This window comes from Lates calcarifer, unplaced genomic scaffold, assembly GCF_001640805.2.
Source record: "Lates calcarifer isolate ASB-BC8 unplaced genomic scaffold, TLL_Latcal_v3 _unitig_1690_quiver_535, whole genome shotgun sequence".
NCBI classification, from domain to species: domain Eukaryota; kingdom Metazoa; phylum Chordata; class Actinopteri; family Centropomidae; genus Lates; species Lates calcarifer.
Window position 1 is genome coordinate 153,974 of NW_026115692.1, and position 14,687 is coordinate 168,660.

General features: G+C 48.6%; 2 protein-coding genes and 2 long non-coding RNA genes across 4 annotated transcripts; 2 read left to right on the forward strand and 2 right to left on the reverse strand.

Moving 5' to 3' along the window:
- The first annotated feature begins 1,887 nt into the window (after positions 1-1,887).
- galnt11 (UDP-N-acetyl-alpha-D-galactosamine:polypeptide N-acetylgalactosaminyltransferase 11 (GalNAc-T11)) lies at positions 1,888-7,443 on the forward strand. The gene is given in 13 exon segments (XM_018686956.2): positions 1,888-2,139; positions 3,904-4,157; positions 4,359-4,435; positions 4,437-4,483; positions 4,800-4,966; positions 5,050-5,169; positions 5,240-5,489; positions 5,574-5,691; positions 5,883-6,035; positions 6,122-6,340; positions 6,428-6,532; positions 6,623-6,760; positions 6,894-7,443. Coding segments are annotated over 12 exon segments (1,749 nt in total). The 5' UTR covers positions 1,888-2,139; positions 3,904-3,934; the 3' UTR covers positions 7,026-7,443.
- LOC127139577 (uncharacterized) lies at positions 4,085-4,777 on the reverse strand. The gene is made up of 3 exons (XR_007809810.1): positions 4,671-4,777; positions 4,306-4,541; positions 4,085-4,211 (listed from the first exon to the last, which is right to left on the reverse strand). It is a non-coding gene; the product is annotated as an uncharacterized LOC127139577 (long non-coding RNA).
- Positions 7,444-9,468: 2,025 nt separating the features above from the next.
- LOC127139578 (uncharacterized) lies at positions 9,469-12,377 on the reverse strand. Its single transcript, XR_007809811.1, has 3 exons — positions 12,240-12,377; positions 10,070-10,335; positions 9,469-9,837 (listed from the first exon to the last, which is right to left on the reverse strand). It is a non-coding gene; the product is annotated as an uncharacterized LOC127139578 (long non-coding RNA).
- chodl (chondrolectin) lies at positions 10,609-14,097 on the forward strand. The gene is made up of 8 exons (XM_018686945.2): positions 10,609-10,901; positions 12,261-12,436; positions 12,516-12,703; positions 12,848-13,005; positions 13,082-13,126; positions 13,217-13,300; positions 13,375-13,471; positions 14,016-14,097. Exons 1-8 carry the CDS (start codon positions 10,817-10,819, stop codon positions 14,095-14,097), a joined length of 915 nt encoding a protein of 304 aa, XP_018542461.1. The 5' UTR covers positions 10,609-10,816.
- Positions 14,098-14,687: the final 590 nt, after the last annotated feature.

Consider the following 14,687-nt stretch of genomic DNA (forward strand, 5'->3'; position numbering starts at 1 on the left):
TAATTCCTGTTGTTACACATAAAACTTAAAATAAGACACACTATACTAACTCCAGAACACATCTAAAAGCTGCTGGGAGTCGTACCAGGATCTTATTATTGAATCACAGCAAGACACAGCAGAAACACGCTGAGCAGGTTTCACTGGAATGAATGAGCCGCTATCTTTAGATTCCTCAGTTATTGTTTAACACATGCAGGACTGCACCTGGTTGGTCAGGTTTACCTTCCCTGGACAGGGATTTCTGTTCAGCTGAGGAGAAATTTATCTGACAAACTGAAACACAACCTGCTGGAGTACCCAGTGATTTAAATTCAGGACTGCACAGGCCTCTTTTAATCATACCAAGACAGATTTGAATTGAATTGGATCAATAATCTGTCAAATGGATCTGAATCAATATTCACATCATGCTGACAGAACTGAATCCTGTCCAAACCAAATGATCCAAAAATAAAGTCTTCTAATGATGGAGGAAACGGTCTTACCTGTCCTTATGAGGCAAATATTACTGTTATATGATGTCAAGACAACCACAGCACAACATCTGTACAGCTGGTTTGCAGTGAACCCACAAAACACAACCAACAGCTGCACCTGGAGAAAATATGACCAATACCAGCTGAGCCAGTATCTAACCTGAAACCAGAACCGCAACTTAGAAAACATCATTCATATAGAAAATAACTCTATATTTACCTCTAGAACATAAAACCACTCAACGCTATGTTCTGTCGTTAACTTTCTAGGTTTAAATAAGGCCAGTAACTTCAAAAATCCACTTAGTATCATTGTTTTTTCAGTACTGTAGTTTTAACGGCCTTTAACGAACGCCATTTCCCATCAATCCACAGGTCACCGCGGGTTAACCGCCATTAACTGTGAAACCGTTATAACTGACCACAGTAGATGTTTTCGCAATTCACACAGAAGATTTACGTGTAGTTAGCGGATGGATAACTAAACCTCTCTCAGTCCAGAGTTCACCGAGGTCAGACTCACACACGGAGGAGAAAACCTCCGAGGACAGTCGGACAGTAACGGTCCTGCTAATTTGGCTAGCTCTGCTCTGCTCTGATTATTACACCTCAACACAACAACAACCTCACGGTCCTGAAACTTTACCTTCGTGTGGCGGCAACAAATGTTATATTTAATCAGAGACCGGTTCATCTTCCAAAAAAGAATTAAATTAGAAAACAAAAGAATAAAGAAACATCGCTGCTAAGTTAGCAAGGAGCCTCTGTCGAACTTTCTAGAAGTTTCCAGACGTGCGCGCTCTGAGCCGTTGGCTCCGCAGAGTGTGACTGCGCAGACCTCACGAGCTCAAAACGTTAACATCAGCGCCAAATTAGTAACTGAGCAAACTCAAATATAATGGTAGTTTCTGCTTATTGTATATTTTCCTTCCATTATTGATGATAATAATTATTACAAAAATGAATAAAGTAAAAATAGAACAGAAACTAAAGATAGAACCACAACCATACACAATCCCAGTGCCGTGGATATAAAATGCTAATGCTAACCAGCTCTAACATGGAGCTGCTTCTGTGAAATAAACAACGGTGGGGAAAGTACTCACATCATTTACTCATGTATCAAATTACTCCATTCCAATGTAATGGAACAGAAATGTAAATAGCATTAAATGAAAATAGTTTGACTGAAATGTAATAAATATGCAACTACACCGTGGACTGTACTCAAATAATAAATAAGAATATAAATAACCTGAATGTCGAACCAGTAGATTTTTCAATAATTTCAATAACCCTTTTCATTTATTTACGAAGTTATTTTTTAGATCCACTCATTGACCGGTGTTTTATTTTGAAAGTACTGATCTGCCTTCCTTTAACAGGTGTCTGCTTTGTCTTATTGTGAAAGTGTTCAGCGGAAGTCACGTGGTGTACGTTGCCTGACTTGATGTTGTGTGTGAGGAAACTTGTGTCGGTGCTGCGGACACACGGACTGTGTCTGTGATGACAGAGTGGAGGTAAACACTCCATCTGCCGCTGCAGCTACAGTCAGAACTCCGTTGGAAATATTGCTAATTTTAACCTCAGCGGCTAACCTGACGGCGCTCAACCAGCCGGCCGGAGTGCCGCTGAGCAAATTGCTACAAGCTAATGAACCGTGAGTAGAGTTCAATCCTACGACTAAACTGTCGGACATAAAACAACATGACTGTATTTTAGGATGAAATCGAGCTCTTTTAAAGCTCTGGTTATAACACAGTCCACCTCGGAGTGCAGCTAACGTTCGCTGCGCTAGCGGGTTCCATTATCGGACGCGGTTTTGCTAGCACAGCTGAGGTTTGAGTTTCTCCCTTCAAACCGTTAATTTATTCGTTGACATTAAGTTCACACAGTTCAGAATGAGGCATCATTTAGCCCAGATTAGCTCAGCTACACTGTCAGTTTGGTTTCATGTTACAGCAGCTTTCACTCTGAATCTCTGGTTTGTTTATGTCACATTATTTTAATTTTCACTGTAACTGTTAGCGCTGCTGTAATGAGCTCGACCAGCCCAACACTAGAGATTTAAAGTGTTACAGATCAGCAGCTTTACAAACAGTGTGTCTACTGTTAATCCATTACTCAGTATGTTGTTCATTTTAAAAAAACGCAACCCGAATCTCCTGTTTAAAAATCTGAAAATTAAAGGGTCCTTCATTCACTCAGAGTAAACTGTGTCATTTTAGAATCAGCAAGTTCTTCTCTGTAATTCGGCACAGAGCTGCTTAATGTAAATCCATTTAAATTCAGAATTATGCCACTGTTGTTGACTCATTCACTGTGCTGCTGCAGCTCTTCACAGTGTGTTTTGATTCCAGTAACAGGGATCATCTAAAAGGTGAGGTAGAATAGACAGAAAACAGCTGCAGATCTGAATCTGAGTGTGGAGCTTATTGTTACTGAAAGCAGCCTTAAAATAACAGATTTTCTAATGGGGTTTTGCACGTGACGCCCCGCAGCAGCAGCAGCAGGTCATCTCTTTAAAGTAAATGAGTGACTGCTGTGGTTTGTCAGTGTTTAAATGGAGAAGAATAATTAACCAGTTTCCAGCAGGTCACCTGACTCCGACAGGGGCAGCAGCCGTCCTCAGGTTCTGTCTTAAAACATTTATTCTTTTTCCCACAGTCGCTCAGGAACAGATAACAGCTTATACCTCTGCTACTGGAGGAAACTACACACACAAATCAGAGTCAACACCCCCACTTTAAACAGGTCATAAAGTACAACAGAGGTCACATGATTACATTTTATAATATCTAATAAAATGGAATAAACTACTCACTCAGGACAGATGGAACCAGCTCACCTGAAGTGAATGAACTCACCTGCATCAGCTGCCCAATCAGCACACCTGTACCTGCTCCTCCATTCAGCAGTCATGTGACCACAGTCACCTCCTGTTCATGCTGACTGTCAGAGAGAGAGAGTGACCTCTGACCCCTCAGGTAGTCCTACCTGATCACATCTGAAGCAGCAGAGACAGTGTTTCTGTCAGAGCGCTCACTCCCTCTCCGTCAGCAGAGCCTCTTTATATTTTCATACAACACTGACGAACCCACAGGAACAACGTTCAGCTGTCAGTGAAGAAACACGTCCAGCAACAGACTGAAGCATCTGAAGCTGCAGACTCCAAATCAGTCAGTAACTACAGCTCAGCTTTCACCAACACCAACAGCAGAGAAGAGAAACACAGTAGAGAAACAGTAGAGAAGAGTAAAGTAACACAGTAAAGAAGAGAGAAACAGTAGAGAAGAGTAGAGACAGGATCAGGTTGTAATGGACTGATATTGATCTGGATCAGTGCAGATATTGATCATGTGTCACAGAGGAAACAGTCACCTTCCTCTCTCTCTCTCTCTCTCTCTCTCTCTCTCTCTCTCAGCGTAATGTAAGGCGATGCTTGCTCGGCCACCATGGCCAGTGTCACGCTGCGGTACTTCTGTTATGGCTGCCTCGTCACCTCGGCCACCTGGTCCGTCCTCCTCTTCCTCTACTTCTCTCTGGGGACGGAGCCCGGCCGCGGCAGGACCCCCCTGCAGCACCACAGCCAGCCAATCACCGGGGGCCTGGCCAACCGGGGGGCGGGGCGTCGGCCTCTGCCGGCCAATCAGGGAGTGGAGCTGTCGCCGGAGATGGGTGAGAGGCCGTGGTGTGTTCAGGTGTTGCTGGGAGCGTGGAAATACTGTGGAGCTGCAACGATAATCGATGAATCGATTAATCTGAGGATTAGAAAGAGAATTTCAAGCTGTTTGAATCACTTGATAAAAACAAAGGTCGTCTTTACTGTGAGGGTCTGCTCTGGTTTTCCCGCCTCTCTGACACCGTGTCTGTCTGCAGGGATGATCTTTAACGAAGCAGATCAGGAGGTCCGGGACACCGGTTACCATCGCCACGCCTTCAACGTCCTCATCTCCTACCAGACTGGGATACCACAGAGAGCTGCCCGACACCAGAGACTCCCAGTAAGAACCAGACCTGGACCAGACCCTGCAACTCACTTTCAGTCTCACCTGGACACACCTGCAGGGTTTATGACATCATATTAGTTTGCAGCCAATCACAGTCCAGTCTGAGACAGTGTGAAGCCTCCAGCTGGACTTCTAAAGATGAGCTTTAATTTGATTTTACAGTGAGAACAGGTCACATGACCTCCTGAGCTCTAAACCAGGTGCAGGTGTGACAGGACTCCCTCATCATGAGGCTCCTCTCAGATGATCTGGTCCTGACTGGATCACAGTGCTCAGGTCTCTGTAAACACTGACATCTCTGTCTCTGCAGGTGTCGGGATAAGGTGTATCCTCTGGCTCTACCTTCTGCCAGCGTAGTGATCTGTTTCTTCAACGAGGCGTTCTCCGCCCTGCTGAGGACCGTCCACAGCGTGCTGGACCGAACGCCGGCCTACCTGCTGCACGAGATCATCCTGGTGGACGACCACAGCGAGCTCGGTAACGCACCTGCAAAACACAGGAACACTGACGTGGCCTTTAAGGTCTTCATGTTGATTGACGTCCTCTGTGTGTTGGTTCAGAGGAGCTGAAGGACGACCTGGATCGCTACGTCAGGGACGAGGGGAAAGTCAAACTGGTGAGGAACCAGAGGAGGGAAGGACTCATCAGAGGACGCATGATAGGAGCCTCACATGCCACTGGTATGTCCTACACCCTCACTCTGTTTATCCTTGTTCCGTAAGCTCGCCCCTCACCTGTCTGTGTGTCCAGGTGAGGTCCTGGTCTTCCTGGACAGTCACTGTGAGGTGAACCAGGCGTGGCTGCAGCCTCTGCTGGCTCCCATCCAGAAGGACCGCCACACCGTCGTCTGCCCCGTCATCGACATCATCTCAGCCGACACGCTCGCCTACTCGCCCTCCCCCATCGTCAGGGGCGGCTTCAACTGGGGGCTGCACTTCAAGTGGGACCCCGTCCCCCCCTCTGAGCTCAACGGGCCCGAGGGAGCCACCGGACCGATCAGGTAACAAGCTGATGATCAGGTGACCACCTGACCCATCAGGTGACCAGCTCCAAACCAAAACCTCCCCTCTAATCCCCCCCTCAGGTCTCCCACCATGGCGGGCGGTCTGTTTGCTATGAACAGGAAGTACTTTAACGAGCTCGGACAGTACGACGCCGGCATGGACATCTGGGGCGGGGAGAACCTGGAAATCTCCTTCAGGGTGAGAACTCTGTTTTACCAACTGTCAGTGAAGGTGTCGTTCACTAGCTACCTCACACGCTTCTGATGCAGAGGCGTGTGAGGTTAGCCTAGCTTAGCATAAAGCCTGGACAGGAAGTAGCTCCAGGTTGAGGTGTGAGAAGCTGCAGGTGAGTGTTGCGTTCACTGACCTCTGCCTGTGTGCGTCCTCAGATCTGGATGTGCGGCGGTCAGCTGCTCATCATCCCCTGCTCCAGAGTCGGCCACATCTTCAGGAAGAGGCGGCCCTACGGCTCACCTGGGGGGCAGGACACCATGGCCCACAACTCCCTGCGGCTGGCACACGTATGGATGGACGAGTACAAGGTAAAACTCGCACACTGCGGCGGCGATCCAGTTGGCAGCAGGAGCGTCCTCTGACCTCACTTCCTGTGTCTGTGTGGTCCAATCAGGAGCAGTATCTGTCTCTGCGTCCGGAGCTGCGCGAGCGCGGTTACGGCGACATCAGCGAGCGTGTGGCGTTAAGGAAGCGGCTGCAGTGTCACTCGTTTCGCTGGTACCTGGACACGGTCTACCCTGAGATGCAGACCGTCGCCAACGGCAACAAGCAGCAGCCTCCGCTGTTCATCAACAAGGGTCTGAGACGCCCCAAAGTCCTGCAGAGAGGACAGGTACCTGAACGCCCCGCAGCTATAAGGTAATGAGTTTGTTTACTGATCACGTGACACGCTGAATTAAACATGTCCGCCGTCTTCCAGCTCCGTAACCTAGCGACCGGGCGATGTCTCGTGGCCCAGGGACGAGCCAGTCAGAAGGGCGGGGCCGTCATCCTGCGACCATGTGACCCCCGTGACCCCGAACAGGTGAGCCGACCACATGACCACACACATCAGTTTGTCGTACTCCTGCCGTGACCTCTGACCTTTAACCCTGACATCATGTGACCTGTTCAGAACTGGGCCTACGACGAGGAGGGTCAGCTGGTCCTGGCAGGTCTGCTGTGTCTGGACGTGTCCGAGGTCAGGACCTTCGACCCCCCCAGACTCATGAAGTGTCACGGCTCGGGGGGGTCGCAGCAGTGGAGCCTGGGGGTGAGACGCCGACACACACACACACACACACACACACACACACACACACACACACACACACACACACACACACACACACACACACACACACACACACACACACACACCTGACCCCCCTCTCTCTCTGATGCAGAAGTCTAACCGGCTCTACCAGGTCTCTGTGGGTCAGTGTCTCTCTGTCGCTCAGCCAATCGGGCCCAAGGGTTACGTCTCCATGGCGATATGTGACGCCTCGCAGGCGCAGCAGTGGCAGCTGGAAGGCTGAGGAGGAGGAGCAGGAGGAGGAGCAGGAGGAGGAGCAGGAGCAGCTCAGTTGTGTTTTAAAGACAATCAGGTTTTACTGTGTGTTGAGTTTTTCTGCTCAGGACTTCAATCATGTTTTTTTTTTTAAAGATTCTCATTTTAAAACAGGAACTGAAAATAAATGAAACTTCTTGCAGCTGAAACTAACCTGGAAGACCTGGAAAGTCCTGCAATGACCTGGAAAGTCCTGGAGCTGTGGGTCCACAGAGACTCAGGATTCTTCCACTGTTTGAATCAAACACTGAAAACATGTTGATGTGGAACATATCAGAGTATTTGTAAGGCCTTGTGTGGGTCCAGGTGGGTCCAGGTGGATCAGCAGCTGAATGTTTTGTGTTTGTGTCATCTGATCATCAATAAATCTTCATTTCACACACTGACATCTGAAAACATTACTGACTCTAACAGTGATCAGGGACCAGCAGGTTCTGATCCAGACCTGTTCCTGATGTGATTCCACCTGACGTCCAGCAGGGGTCAGCATCTCCACTCAGGAGATTTCCAGAGTCCTTGATTTTGTCCTGGAGGAAATTCCAGGAGTCTGTTTAAGAGTTCCTGAGCAGATTCCAGGTCTTCAAGGATGTTCCAGGTTACTGTCTTCTGTTTCCTGTATACATCCTTGAAACGGTTCCAGGGTCCTGATGAGGGGGGGGGGGGGTGAAAGGGAGAGAGAGAGAGAGGGAGGGAGAGATGGGGGGGCAGCAGGGGGAGTATTGACGAGAACAGAAAGCAAATTATTTCTGAGCTCACACACACACACACACACACTAATTAACCTCAGTGTTCAGTTTATTGAACACACACCACAGTCACTGTGGTCACTTTATGTTAATCAATAATCAATCAAACTTTCTGACAGGTTAGAGCTGAAAATAATCACACACACACACACACACACACACACACACAGGGTTAATGTGACATCACGCAGTCTGAGCAGCTGCCGTCTGATTGGTCGATCTGCCTCATCCAGAGAAACTTTATTGATCTGCAGCTGATTGACTCAGTGGTGCTTGAAAAAGTTCCAGGAGTCATTGAAAGGATTCCAGGGTCCTGGAGAAGAGCTGAGTGTTGAGGTTGTTAAAGATGGACGCTCCTGGATCTGACAGGATCTGGACTGGGACGCCTCGTGGTCCAGAGGAGGAGCCTGAGGTCTGTGAGGGTTCCTGTCTGAGGTCAGACCTGATCCACGTCTCCTTCACTGCTTCCTCTCTTGTCTCCTTCAGCAGAGGAGACACTGGAGCTTCCTTCACCACAGGAGAGAATGACGTCCCATGATGCCTTGCAGCAGCAGCAGAAACAGCAGAGCTCCTGTTTGATGTTGGATCTCTGTGCAACAGGAAACTCAGTCGCTCACTTCCTTCTTTTTATTGAGTCATGATTTTACTTCCTGTTTGTCAGTGACTGTTTCCTGTCACTGAAACTTTACTGACCTGCAGAGTTTGTCTCTGTCATGTTAGAAATAAAGTTGGTTTGAATAAAAACAGATCTCCATCAGAGGAGAAGCTGTGACTGTTCCATCCAGGCGGCCATGTTTAACCAGTGGAGGTCACATGACCATGGTTCAACACCTCCACCCCTCCCTCACCTCCATGTCACCTGCTCTCCCTCCTCTCTCTCTTTACTCTGCACACCTGAGTGAAGAGAAAGTCGTGATCAGTTCATGTATCAGTGTTTAATCACATGACCAGAGCAGTTACATGTCTGATGAGTAATCGATTACTCTGATACAGAGCAGGTCAGCGTCTCTACACACACATCTACCTGATGTTAAACTGCAACCCCCCCCGTGTGTGTGTGAGGTAATCAGCAGTAAGTGGAGTGTGTTTCTGGACGGAGACGATCAGCCGCCTGCAGCCGATCAATACAGCGATCAATACTGGGAATGGACGGAGAGAGCTAACAGGTCATTATCTGTGTGTGTGTCTGTGTGTGTGGGTGGGTGTGTGTGTGTGTGTGTGTGGTGTGTGTGTGTGTGTTACGACTTCATTATGCAAAACAGTTGTTTATACAAACAGTGGAATTGTGTGTTTGACTGTGAGCTGAACTCCAAACTTCCTGTCTGACGTTTTAAAGACGAGTCCAAGTTTTAGGTTCAAACACCGGTCAGAACACACACACACACACACACACACACACACACACACACACACACACACACACACACACACACACACACACACACACACACTTGGCTCTGATGGTTCAGGATCAGGTAACAGATGGAGGTGAACACCATCAGAGTCTAAGTGTGTCAGTAAACTGATCAGAGGCTGAAACACTTTAACACTGAGCTACACACACTCTGCTGAGCATCACGTTACACTGCAGCTCCACCCTCACACACACACACACACACACACACACACACACACACACACACACACACATCGTCCCAGGACGTTTACAGACTCATGATGCCTTCCAGGTGCTCTCAGGTCTGAGCTCAGGTTCATGGTTTAATGTTTTAAATGTGTTTGTGTTCATATCTGACGTTAACTGCTGAGGTGGTGTTCAGGTGGAGCACACCTGATCTGAGGTGGTCGTTTCCTTCTGTCCTCCTGAAACAACAGAGACTCAGAGGAGACGACTCCATTCCTCTGATGGAAACTGAGCAGCATTTCACCGTTTCACCCAGACTGAACCACAGGTGTGATCACTCTGTCATGATCAGCTGACACAAACAGGTGTAACATTTACAGACTGTCCTGCCTTTACTCTGATGTTCAGGTGCTGTGTTGTTGAGCTCACCTGTGGTGAGGTTACAGGATCACCTGTAAAACACAAACACACACGCGCCATGAAGCTGAACAGTAAACAACAGGAGACACAGAGACACAAAGGAAAAGAGAAAGTGTGATGAGAAAGACTCTGATCTGAGCTGAAGTCTCTGAGGTCAGATTTTTAATGGAGCGGCCACATCTGGTCCACGGGCCACTGTTTGTCCACCACTGTGCAGCTGTCGTGACTCAGATGAGGGTGAGAAGGTAAAAGCTTCAAACTCACGTGCTTTAATGTTTCCGTGCTGCGTTCAGGGACACAGATCAGGTCAATCCAGACCAGCTCAGGCTCCCATTGATTCCCGTTCTCCATCAGAGGAATAATAAACCGCCTCACACGTTTCCTCAGGGGCAGAAACGATTTCCATCAGCGTCTGTCACAGGCTCAACCATCAATGAGCCTGATCGATCCTCAGGTAAACCATCACATGAATATGAGAGGGTGACAGAGCAGCTGAGACGATCATGTGGACGGACAGACGGACATCAGAGCTGAAACACAGTTAATGATTCAATCAGACACACGGAGTCCACGGGGGGGGGGGGGGGTTTAACCAGCTGCTGGGAACCAACTCCCCCCCACCACCACCAACACACACACACCACATCCCTGTAAGTGAATTAAAGTGAAGAGTGTGTGTGGCCCCCGAGGGCTTAATGAAAGAGGAGGTTACATCTGGGGCTCTGTAGGGACGATCGATGGGAGAGAGGGGGAGAGAGAGAGAGAAGGGAGGGGGGAGGAGGAGGAGGAGGAGGAGGAGGAGGAGGAGGAGGAGGAGAGAGGGAGCTGATGTGAGCAGACAGAAACACTTTCTCTGTGTCGAGCAGCAGGAAACATGGAAATACCAACCCAGGAGCTGGGCTTTTATTCTGAAATTTTATAAGCAAATCTCTGCAGTTAAACTGAAGCTCTACAGAAACAAATTTATTTTTTCTATTCTTTTATTTTTGTGTTGCACAACAACTCAGAGCGATGGCATTTAACACGCAGACGCTGATGCTGCTGATCCTCTGGGTCGTCATGGCGATGATGGTGGAGGGAGCGCGGGTGCTGAGCGGTGAGTTAAGAAAATAAGAGTCTGCTCTTTGTTAACTTGAAGTTAAGAGTGAATGATGTGGATTTCAGGGTTAAAGTCTCTTTTACTGAATTCAGTTTGTTTTTATTCATCATTGAGACTTTGTTACTGTGAATGAGTGAATATACTGATGCTGCAGTCAGCAGCTACGCTCATCAGCAATCCTGCCCTCATTACAAATGAATTACTTTCCTGTTCATATTTGTACGTTTTTATTTCTCATGTTGTTGTTGTTAGCTGTTGTTGTTGTTGTTGTTAGCTGTTGTTGCTGTCTCTGCTGCTGAAATGCAGAAAGGACATTTATCTTATCTTAGATTTAAACTAAACTTTAAAATCAGTTCACTGAACGCAGACTCTACAAAATAACTGATTCCTGTTCAGCTTTTAACCATTAACTCTCATGAGAATAATAAAACAATAATAAAACATTTTTTTCTCTCGGCAGATTAAAGTTGAACTTTATCTGAATTATCAGATTATTCTAAACCCGCAGGAAACATCCCATCTGACAGAGACCGTTGCCTGGCAACAGCCGTGGTTGTCAGGGTGTGGTTTGGTGCTGTTGCTATGGTGTTGGGGGTGGTTGTTACAGCGTCTCCAGGTGGTAGTTGGTCTTTAATAAAACACAGTCTGGCCTCCGGTGGCTACGCTAACATGGCTAGCTGCTGAACAAACAAGACTTAAAGAAAAACACTGAATTGTGGGTAATATCAGGTCATCGCTTTATCTCTGCGACATGTTTACTCAGTGTTCTATGACATTAACCTGCTCAGGACCACAGATAAAAATTAGCTTCTGAGCTAACTGAGGTATGGTTCCTCGTAAACAAACAAAAAACCTGCTGTGGCTGGCATGCTAACTGCTAACTCTGCAGGCTAATGGCATCCTCGGCTCTGATTGGACAGGCTGTGATTGGTCGACAGCTGTTTGAACGCTGCCTCAGACCAGTGAGTCAGTAAATCAGATCCAACAGGATCATAATCTCATACACATCAGAGCTGCTCTTCCTGTTTAAACTGAATTACAGCCTGAGCTGCTTCAGCAAACTGAAGCAAACCTGAGGGAGGGAGACGGGGGGGTGGTTTGGTGGGGGGGTGGCGGTAGACAGATATATATGGAGCTCTTTAGTGGCTTTAACAGTAAAGTGATGATGGTGCAGAAGAGACTCCAGCTAATCACTTAAAGTAGCTCTGAGTGTGTGTGAGGCTGTTTTAACCAGAGTGTGTATTAATCACTGCAGACACACACACACACACACACACACACACACACACACACACACACACAGCTTCCTGGTTCAGGTGTGAGGTGAGAACTCACCTGTCACTCTCTGCCTCTCAGGTCAGACGGTGTGTTCAGGTGGCCCGGGACGTCCCTGCTATAAAATTGCGTATTTCCATGACGTGTCGAGTCGTGTTGCGTTCAGGGAGGCGTGTCGAGCCTGTGAGATGGACGGAGGGTCGCTGCTCAGCATCGAGAGCCCGACCGAGCAGACAGACATCGAGAACCTGCTGCAGGTGAGACGCGCACCTGGTCTTCTTCACCTCCTCCTCCTCCTCTGCCTCCTCCTCTCACCCTCCTCCTCTCTGTCTGCAGGAGCTGCGTTCAGGAGCAGTGGGTGGAGCAGGAGGAGGTGCAGGAGGAGGAGGGATAGCCGACGGGGACTTCTGGATTGGTCTGACTCGGGCGGACGGAGTGGATCAGGCTCATCCTGAGCTCAGCAACACCTTCACTTCCTGTCCGCAGCTCTACCAGTGGACTGACGGAAGCCCCGCCTCCTTCAGGTGAGAGGGTCAGGTAAAACTGTGGCACTGAGCTCCTCAGCAACACAGTTACAGCAGCTAATCCGGTTACAAACAAACACAACAGATGATGATGAAGGTGATGTGATGAAGAAGATGATGATGATGATGATGATGATGATGCAGGAACTGGTATTTCGACGAGCCGTCCTGTGGGGGAGAGGCCTGCGTCGTCATGTACCATCAGCCCACTGCACTTCCTGGTCTGGGCGGGGCTTATCTCTACCAATGGAACGACGACCGCTGCAACATGAAACACAACTTCATCTGTAAATACAAACCAGGTACGTCAGCCAATCAGCTTCAGCCTCTGATGGATTCAGTCTGTTCATTCGTTCACTCTCTCTCTCTCTGTCTCAGAGAATCATGGTGTGACGGGTCACACACCTGGAGGGCGGAGCACAGGTGAGGTATTTACTCTGACCCTCTCTTTAGCACCACCCTCAGGTCAAAGGTCAGAGTGTGTGTGACAGCTGTGTGTGTGTGTGTCCTCAGAGGCGACGGCTGGAGGGGGCGTGGTCAAACACACGACGACCAGCGGGGAGGTCGGCCCTGAGGTCACCACGGCTGGAGCCTCAGGTACGATCACCTCTGACCTCTGACCTGCCTACAGGTCTGGTCTGGTCTCTTACTGTCTGTCTGTCTGTCTGCAGGCATGTTACTGGTCTACGTGATCATTCCCACAATCCCCCTGTTGCTGCTCATCCTGGTGGCTTCTGGGACATGTTGTTTTCAGATGCTCAGTAGAAGGTAAGACTGAACCACAGAAACTACAACTCCCAGCATCTCACCCCCCCCCCCTCACTGTGCAGAGCTTACTCAGTGATTATGACAGGTCAAACACTCAAACGTCTCGTTAACAAGAGCTGATTTACAGCAGCAGCTGCCGAGTGTGTGAGTAACTGTGTGTGTGAGTGTGTGAGTGTATTGTGTGTGTGAATACCTGGCATCAGTTCAGGTGTTTCCCGAGGCAGACAATCTGCTGAATCTGGACTTTTCCCCGACACAGAAGCTGCAGTGTCTCCATCGCTCAGCTCCGACAAACGTTTTATTTTCCAGCTCGTTTCCTGGAAACTTTCCTCATAATTTCTTGGAAATTTACCTGCTGATCAGCAGGATATTTCCAGGAGAGCGTGGACGTCAGTGAACCTCAGACGTCCTGAGAATCGACAGATAAACATCAGAGTTTCCAGGAAATGAGCAGAAAATGAAGCGTCAGTGGAGGAAACATTAGTAAAGTAAAAATACTTCAAAGTAAAAGTACTGCAGACATGTACTGACCTCTGCCCCGCAGTAACGCCCGCACAAAGACGGCCACCGACCAATCAAACCTGTGGATCTCCAGGACACCCAAACCTGACAGCATGGAGATCTGACGTCACAGTGACATCACAGTGACGTCAGTGCGTCACCAACAGAAGGATGACATCACTTCACGGCTCAGCCAATCATCATCGTCATCATTATTGTCGTCGTCGTCATGTGCTGCGTTCAGGAGCAGATGTAGTTCACTGTGTATTTGTACTGCATCTGTACTGACAGAGTACACACAGTGTAGGTACTCCCCCCCCACCCCCTTCCTCCACCACCCCTGTCCCTATCCCTCTTCATCTTTTTTTCCTTCCTTCCCTCCCTCCTTCCATCCTATCAACATGTCCTTCTCTCCTAATCCCCCACCACCCCCCACCCCTGCCCCTCCCCCTCCTAATCCCCCCCCCCTTGGTGTTTAATTGAATGGCTTCAGTTAATGAAGTGGGAGTGATCAGCAGCTGAGAGGAAATGAAGCGTGCCTCTTGGGGGGGTGGAGTCACTGCAGGGGTGCGTTTTATCTCAGAGCCAGTAGCACCATGGGGGGGGGGGGGGGGGGGGGGTAATGGATGTGTTAATTTAAAAGGAGATGAAAAGAGAGAAAGCTCCAAACACATGAGGAGGTTTAAAGTCTGTGGGTCACAAACCAGGAAGTAGC

What these genes read in the sequence shown, in the direction of transcription:
- chodl (XM_018686945.2), top strand. Translation starts at nt 10,817, where the DNA reads ATGGCATTTAACACGCAGACGCTGATGCTGCTGATCCTCTGGGTCGTC. An exon ending in GGGAGCGCGGGTGCTGAGCG is followed by an intron (nt 10,902 to 12,260) that starts GTGAGTTAAGAA and finishes TCTGCCTCTCAG; the next exon opens with GTCAGACGGTGTGTTCAGGT. An exon ending in TTTCAGATGCTCAGTAGAAG is followed by an intron (nt 13,472 to 14,015) that starts GTAAGACTGAAC and finishes TCTGCCCCGCAG; the next exon opens with TAACGCCCGCACAAAGACGG.